Source organism: Cajanus cajan, chromosome 5 (genome assembly GCF_000230855.2).
Source record: "Cajanus cajan strain Asha chromosome 5, NIPB_CcT2T_4, whole genome shotgun sequence".
NCBI classification, from domain to species: Eukaryota; Viridiplantae; Streptophyta; class Magnoliopsida; order Fabales; family Fabaceae; genus Cajanus; species Cajanus cajan.
The window spans coordinates 22,302,966-22,311,459 of NC_138521.1; the positions used below are offsets into that span (position 1 = coordinate 22,302,966).

At 29.6% G+C, this 8,494-nt stretch overlaps 1 protein-coding gene across 1 annotated transcript; it reads right to left on the reverse strand.

Moving 5' to 3' along the window:
* Nucleotides 1-2,913: 2,913 nt before the first annotated feature.
* On the reverse strand, nt 2,914-4,240 carry LOC109818266 (putative galacturonosyltransferase-like 2). The gene has a single exon (XM_083075088.1). It carries the CDS (start codon nt 4,059-4,061, stop codon nt 3,033-3,035), a length of 1,029 nt encoding a protein of 342 aa, XP_082931214.1. The 5' UTR covers nt 4,062-4,240; the 3' UTR covers nt 2,914-3,032.
* Between the last annotated feature and the right edge of the window lie 4,254 nt (nt 4,241-8,494).

Below are 8,494 nucleotides of genomic sequence, written 5' to 3' on the forward strand. Positions count from 1 at the left end.
TTCTTCATTAACAAGTCTTTAAGAAACTTCTTTGAAAATTCATTTTAGAAAAGTTTGAATTGAAATAAAGATCCTAAAAACTCTGAAAATTTTTAAAGTGTCACAGAATCCAATTTACCCCCCTCTTGGATTGAGCCATGCTTTTCTAACACTTAGTATCTACTAGAGATATAGAGGTTAATAGGAATGATATTTATGTTTTTACTTATCTACCATACCTTGTATCTATGTGAGAAAAGAATTTTTTCTTTTTTTGCTTATTGTCTTTTTCTATTTCTATTTTTTTTTTGTTTTAGTTTTTGTTATGTACTTTTTTGTAATATATATTGAATTGGACTTTGTTGTTAAATGGGTTCAAGAACCTTTGTAGGAAATAAAAGTAGAGAGAAAAATAAAATATTGTTGTCTAATTTGTTTAGAGTTGATGAAGAAAGAAAAATAAGAAAGAAGAAAAAAAAATAGTAAAATAGGAGGAAGAAGATGAATGAAAAATATAAAAAGAAAGTGGGAAAAAATTAGGTGTTTACACCTCGTATCTATGCGGGAAAAGAATTTTTTTGGTTGGACATACAAGTTTGCACAAGAATAATGTCATGCTAGATTTCCAAAAATTAGCTTTGTCATTGTCCAAACATCTAAAATGGAGAAGCAAGTGGAGAAGAAAGTAGAAGATTTTCTTTTGGTCAAATCATGAGAAATATCTTGTAAATTATTTTCTTGTAATTTATTTTGCACTTGTCTTTTTTTTATAGCATTATATGCTTCATATAAAGCATTTTATGCTTACATCGAAGACAATACAAATTTGAAGTCTGGAGGGGGATGCAAAGAATTTGTCTTTGGTCAAGCCACTATAAGAGAGTTTTACCCTCTCTAATTTTAATGTACATTATCTTTATTATTGAATTTATTTTTACATTGAGGGCAATGTGAGTTTTAAGTGTGGGAAGAGATTTGTTATTTTTAGCTTTAGTAAACAAAATTAATATTTTCTATAATTTATTTATTGTATTTGTTTCTGTATTTTGTTTTATGTTTTGTATTTTGTATTTGTTTTTGTTTCTATTTTCTATTTTTGTTTCTATATTTTGTTCTTTGTATATGTATCAATATTTGTTTCTATTTCTATTTATTTTTTCTATTTATGTATTTGTTTTCTATTCTATTTTTGTTCTATTTTATGTATTTTTTTTGTTTTTTGTTTCTATTTTTAATTATGTATTTTTGTCTTTTCTATTTATGTATTTATGTATTTTTTTTTGTAAAAAAGTAAATACATAATTTTTCATACTTTCTTTATATTTTGTTGAGAGGTTGCAAAACTTAATGAGTCATTTTTGCATTTTTAGTATAATGAGTTGACTTAAAATATTAAAGATAATTCATTAATAATAAAATATTTAACTTTTGAGATTGAGTCAATTTTGATGGATGAATTACATTACACCATGCCATTTTTCTATCCTGTGTGATTGTACTCATGATGCTAATTACTATAGGTTTTGTCTGGACTCTTTTTGATGTCTCTTATTTCACATGCATTATTGATATGATTTAGACATTCTTTCTTTATAAGCTTTTAGTCAAAATGACTTACCTTGCATATTTTTCTCCTTTGTTACCCCTTTTGAGCCTATATAATCTCTTATTTGATTTTGAAGTTTATTACAAGTCATAAAGTGAAAAATCACAACACATCATAACCTTAAAGATTAAAGGAGTATTGAAATTATTTTGGAAATAGATTCTTGATAAGTATGAAAGTGTAACCTCAAGAAAATAGTATGATAATATTGTTGTAAATAGATTTTGTATTTTACTATTATTATACTTTTTCATAAAAAAAATTTTGAGTCTTGTTTATTGATTAAGAAATTATTATGTAAAAACTTTTTTTTTAACTATATTAAACTTATATGAAACAATATATTATTGTTAAACTTTTGAACGATTTTTTTTTTTGTTCTATTTTTGATTCCTTAAGACATTTATTTAGTATTTTCCTTATTTTTAATTGTTGAAAACAACTTAGGTCGTTTATTTTTTTTGGTTAAATTACAACAACAAGAAGATAAAGTTTACAACATATATTTCAGTGTGTACTATGATACCAACAAATATAAAAGAAGAAGGATCAACAAAACAAAAGAAAAAACTTTTATAAGAATATACGAAACATTATGAAATAAATTGATCATTAATATATATATATATATATATATATATATATATATATATATATATATATATATATATAAGATTATAATAACACTAATATAATTTTTATTAAGTATTACACCGTTAAATAACTTTATATTAAATATGAATTTTGTAAATTTAATTATTAGATTGAAAGTTTTTTACTCTTAACTTTACACTAATATTATTATAATCTCATATATATATATATATAATATTCTTCTTAAATATTGCCTATAATACCTTTTCTTTTCTCAATTTCACTTATTTTATTTTACTCTTCTCTCTTTCATGTATTACTGTATAAATACAATTTCTCTTAAGATAAAACACATGCACAAATTAACGCAGAAAAGGTAACTACACGTAAGTTCCTAGCTAAACAATTACGAATAAATAACCAAAATGTGACTTAGCTGCCACCAATTACCGCAATAAATCAGCTTTAAAATGTTTTCCAACAATAAAATCTTGTTTTAGTCTTTTGAAAATTATATTCATTATTAATTTTGAAAGTTCTTAAAATAAATTATATTACTATTAAATAATAATAATAATAATAACATGACATACATCTAATCATGTCACATTATCATCAGTAGATGATAATAAAACAATTCTAAAAATTGTACAATTTATGAAGAAAAAGGTAAAAACCAATTTTTGTAATAAATTAAGATTAAATTAAACCATATTTACATAATATAAAACATATTTTTCATTTTCACCGTAATGAACAAACCTCTTCGCAATTAAGGCTTCAAAAGAGAGAGTATTGGGGTAGTTAATTTATTCGTAAAACTAAAAAAGAATTTTGGAATTATGACGTCAGCCTACGCCTGAAAAGCGAAAGGAGTCTCGAGCAAGTCATAGGGAGCCCACAGCGCATCCAAAGGGCAGGGCCTGTTGGCGTCGAGCCGGGCCCACGGCTTCCCCTTCCCACTCCAATGCAGCAGGCTCACGGGCCCGGGATGCAGGTCCCGACAAAGCCCGCGAAAGTTATCCCCGCCGAGCCCGTGCTGGTTCCACCGGTGATCCACCGCGGCAATCTTCCCCGCGAACACCAGCAGAAACGGAGGCAGCGACCCGAGCTCGTAGATCCGCATTCTCTTCTGCAGCTCCATCCACTCCTCGATCACCGTCGTGTAGTCGCCGGCGCGCCACCGCCGGAGATCCACCACCATCACGCCGGTGTTGAAGTAGCACGGCCTCCGCCGGTCCGCGAACAGCGCGAGCGACAGCGAGGGGTTCGCCCAGAACGAGGGCGTGAAGTAGGCGGAGAAGTTGGCGGAGCAGTACTCCGGTGCGGCGAGGACGGCGTCACCGGGGAGCGGCGTGGCGGCGAGCTTGGCAATGTCGTCGACGAGGACCAAGTCGGAGTCGAGGTACACGAGTTTTGAAACGCAGCGAGGGAGAAGGTTCGCGAGGTAGGTTCGCGCGTAGTTGAGGGGGCAATCTAGTGCGGAGCGTATTGAAGTTGAGATGAGGCGCGAAACGGCGTCGTCGTCGAAGGGGTAGATTTGGAAGTTTAAATAGGGGAAGGAGGTGGTTAGTGTTTTGTTGAGCGTTGCGGCGGAGGAGGGCTTCGACGCGGCGGTGACGAAATGGAAGATTATGTTTTCCGGGCAGGAAGTGTGCTGCAGCACGGAGAGGATTGCGGCCATGGAGCCGCGGAGGTAGGCCACGTCGAGGGTCATTGCCACGTGGACTGCGTTGGCGGGGCACGTGTGGTCGGGGTGCCGCTGGAGGGTGTCGCACGTGGGGGAGTTGTAGAATTTTGGCGCTTCTTTGAAACGTTGTTGGGTTGTGGTGGTGCTGGTGGCTTGGAGGGACAAGAGGAGGAAGAATAAGGTAGGTGCCATTGTGGTGGATGAACGATGTGGGATTTGCTTCTAGAGTTGACACAAGCGAAAACTATAAAGGGATGTTTACAGTGTTTTTCACTCTGTGTGGGCCTTCGGAGTTTCGAGTTTCAACTCACGATGGTTAAAATAATGAGATGCTCTCATGCTCGTGTGTGTGAATTGTGGTTCTGTCATGTTTCTACTACATCAATTTTTTGAATTTTTCTCTTACCAGCTACCAAAAGTTATGCCCCATTCATTATATTTTCTTTTTTCTTTAATTGTTGTGTATAATGGTTAATACTTAATCAAGAGTAGTAGGATATTGCCTGGACGGGGCAGAAGACCATAGCTTAGTAAAATTAAAGGGAAAGACACAAGTTTTTGTCATATTTAATTATGATAATTAATGCTTAATGAGTAATTAATTCAAATGTCTTAATTAATAATTAAGAAAATAGATTTTGCACTAGTAATATAAAGAGATTTTATATTATCATTTATTGAAATAATAGTATATGATAAGTTTGTTTACTTTGACTATAGTTAAATTGAAAATTATATTTATCATATATTTTATTGATTAATGATATAAAATAGTGTACATTGACAATATGTAAAACTTAATGTAAAATAAGTTAATGAGCTGTTTAATATATTGAAATGAGGTAAAGTATTAATTATTTAATAATTAATTTTTTCTTTAAATTTTAGCGATAACAAATATAACTTTTTCACTTTTAAATTTGCTGCATTATTTATCAAATAATGTACTTTTTTATTATCATAATTGACTGAAATAACAAATGTAATCAATATTTATTTTCAACATATTAACAGTGTTATAAAAATTATTAAATTTCGATATCCATCACTAATATAGGTAGGTATTCCTCAACCTATTGACAATCTCGTTCGCGGTACCAAAAGTAGTTTATATGTTTAATTAATTTGTATATTAATGTTGAAATTATGGTTACTTAAAATAATTAAAATTAAAAAATAATTAAAAAGCTATTTTAACTCAGGATATTATATTATTAATTATTATGGTATTGTCTTGTGATTTAATCTATTGACAAAACCTTTTTTTCCCTTCTAAACAACATAGTAGGTAGATAGATTAAATCGCTATTATTTAAACAAAATAATTATTTGTATATAAATCATATATTCCTAAGATAAATATTCATTTTAGTTTTCCCAATTTAAGTTATTTCAATGATATTAATTTATTAGGAACAACACTAATTAAAAAATGGTTAAGAGGTAATGAATTATAAAAAGAAAAATAACACAACCCTAGTTTTGTTAGTACATGAAAAATGATATATTTTATATTTAAATAATATTATTTAAATGAAAAGGAGATTGAATGATAAAAAAAAATAGTATACTTTCATTGAAAACTCATTTGTTAGATAAGTGTGTAATGCAAAACTTTAAAAACAATATATAGTACTGTATGTACCGTAAAAAATATAATTATTAAGACAACTCTGTAGCATAGCGGGTTCGCATGACTTCTTATGTGAAAATTAATTTTTTTAATTTTTTTTCCTATTCTTGATTATTTAAATGTTTTGCATTAACTGTTTATATAAATTGTTTTGAGAATATTTTTTTAATTTATTATCTATTATATATATATATATAGTAGATAATAAATTTAGTTAATTTACCATGATAGAATATGTTGATTGTTGATTGTTGACTACAAAGTTGCATCTAAAAGCCCTACTTTTGCGATACAAATCCCAAAATGTATCATTTATTGGCATGTGAGGCTCACATGCTTGCCGTTTCGTAAGGGGGCGTTTTCATGTTTTTGAAAGCAATTTTCTTCAAAATAAACACTCAACGTGTGCTACACATGGAAACCCTACCAACTACTAGGTTGGGAATTACCAGAAATGGCTTCACTAGTAGGATTCAAACAAAGATGATGAACCTTGTGTGGACACGTGCTCCTTTAATTTTAAACTTCTTAGGTCTTAGTCACAATACCCAACCTTTCAAAACCCTTTGGATACTTGTCTTCTTTATATTTATTTATTTTCATCTTTTCATTAATCGGATATAAGAAAAAATTGATATGCATTACAATTAAAAGTCAAATTGGCATCGACTGAGAATGCTATTGCTGGCTGTGTCTGGCGGCCAAAGACGGCCGGAAAACTCATCTATGCTCAAAGGTGCCTAGTTCACTGTCTCAACTTTCCCTTTTAATAAAATCAACATTTCAAAATCATTACATAAAACAAAAAGTATTCTCTAGTGATTTTAAAAATTTTATGTGTTTTTGTAACCAAAAAAGAAATCTCTAGTGATTTGTCATGTTCCTAAGCGTGTATTTTAGGTCCGGCATTTGGAGCAAATTAAATGTACATACTTGAGAAAGCAACATCTTTTGACAACCACAGATTTTGGACCGACACTTGCTTCCTAACCTTGGAACCTGTTTTTTAATTAACATATTAATTTCGAGTGTTCATTTGACTTTCTATTTTAATAAAATTTATTAGAGTTAATCATCTATACACTGTCTGTGTAAAGTTTTTTTATACTGGCAGTCAATTAGAACCGTTAATAGTGTCTTTTTATCTATTCATTTAATTAAATTAAAATAAAAAAGATACTATTAACAGCTCTGATTGACTATTAGTATAAAATTTTTTTTACACTAACAATATATAGGTGATTTACTCAACTTATTATATATATAACCGAAATAAAAACTAATCGGTGGGAGAAACTTTTTTATAAGCTTGCCAAGCCCAATCAACTTCCTTCTCTTACCTTCTTTTATTGACTCCTTGGCTCGGGTCGGAGACGGGTAAGATTTGTTTGGTATCATGAGACATAAATTGAACCAATTCCTAATAAATAATGATTAATTTACTCTCTTCTACTCGTTCATTAAGTTGAAGCTTACCTGAAAAATCAATGGCTTTTCTTTAATTTCCTCTTGTTCATTGTCAACGGAGCAAAATAACAACCGCGAAAATATAAAACAGTCAAAACATGAACGTTAAAATACCACGGACTATGGCCTCAGTGTACATATACCTAACTTGCCTGCTTTTAATGCCAAATATTGTGTATGTGTACCAAGACAATGAATTCTCTCACGTACGTCAGATTTTCTCTTAGGTTTTTTGATAAAAAATTCTATTATCAAAATCTTATACTTTTTATTTTATAATTAAAGGTTGAGATTTTATAATTACTATACAAAAATATCACATGAAAATATATAAACTCGTTACGAATGTATATCTTCCATTTGTCCTGATTAAATTCCAAGATGTCCCGTTGAAATTTTGAAGGTAAATGTAATATTGATATTGCAATTCACTATATATGAAGTTCGTTCATACCGATCCTTAAAAGATAGGTGTGAGATGGACGTAAGTTTGGTTGAGTTATACACAATGTGCTTCCAATTATGGACATCTGTTGATTATTCTATAAACTGATTTTTTGTGGGGAAATATAAATCAAATTAATTTAATTATTTTTCTCATAAGAACTTTAGTTAAAAAAATTGACCTCGTTTAATTTAAAAATTAAAATTAATTTATATTAAATTGTTTTTAAGTTTTGTATTTTAAAATTTGACCTCATTGGAAGCACATTGTGTAAACAGAGCTGCAAAGCAGAGTCCATATATATGGAGGCCGCTTGAATGAGAAAATTTTAGCTTTTGTGGAATTCTAACCGAATGAATGAATTTGCAGTTTCTTAGGTTAGTAGTTTAAAATTATTAATATGCTAAAGCATGCTGGTTTACTTAATTTAGTTTTTTTTTTCTAAGACACTTTAACTCCATTTGATGTAGTAGATGATTGAATTCTAAAATACTTGCAATGTTTTATTTTATTTTTCTTTTTTAAAATATAAAAAATTTTAATTTTACAATATAAAAAATAAAAAAATAAAATTTATAGTAAAAAAAGGAATAAAATAATTGTTGAGTCATAAATAGGGAAAGATAATAGTAAAAAATTTAAGAGAGGGAGAGATATCATAATTTTTGTGTTGAGAGGGTTCTTCTCCCAACTAAGATCCATTCTTATCTTATTCTACTCACAGAAATCCTAACTCAAATTCATCTTTTATATATATATATATATATATATATATATATATATATTGTTCTAATAAATCTAAATTGATTACAAGGTCTTGAAGATCTACAATTGATTATAGAGATCATGATATCAATTTTAGCTTTCACCTTTCCCTTTTCTTGACGCATGTTATAAAAAAAATTACTACTTAAAAGTAGAAATTTTAAGTATTTTCTGTATTATATAACCGAGGAACAATCTCAATTAAATAGAGCAAAATAGAGCAAGTCATGAATTAAAGAGAACGAAGAGAAAAATAGAGCAAGTTAATGATACTATCATTTACGTATAGAAATTTCACCAAATAAGGGAATGAAA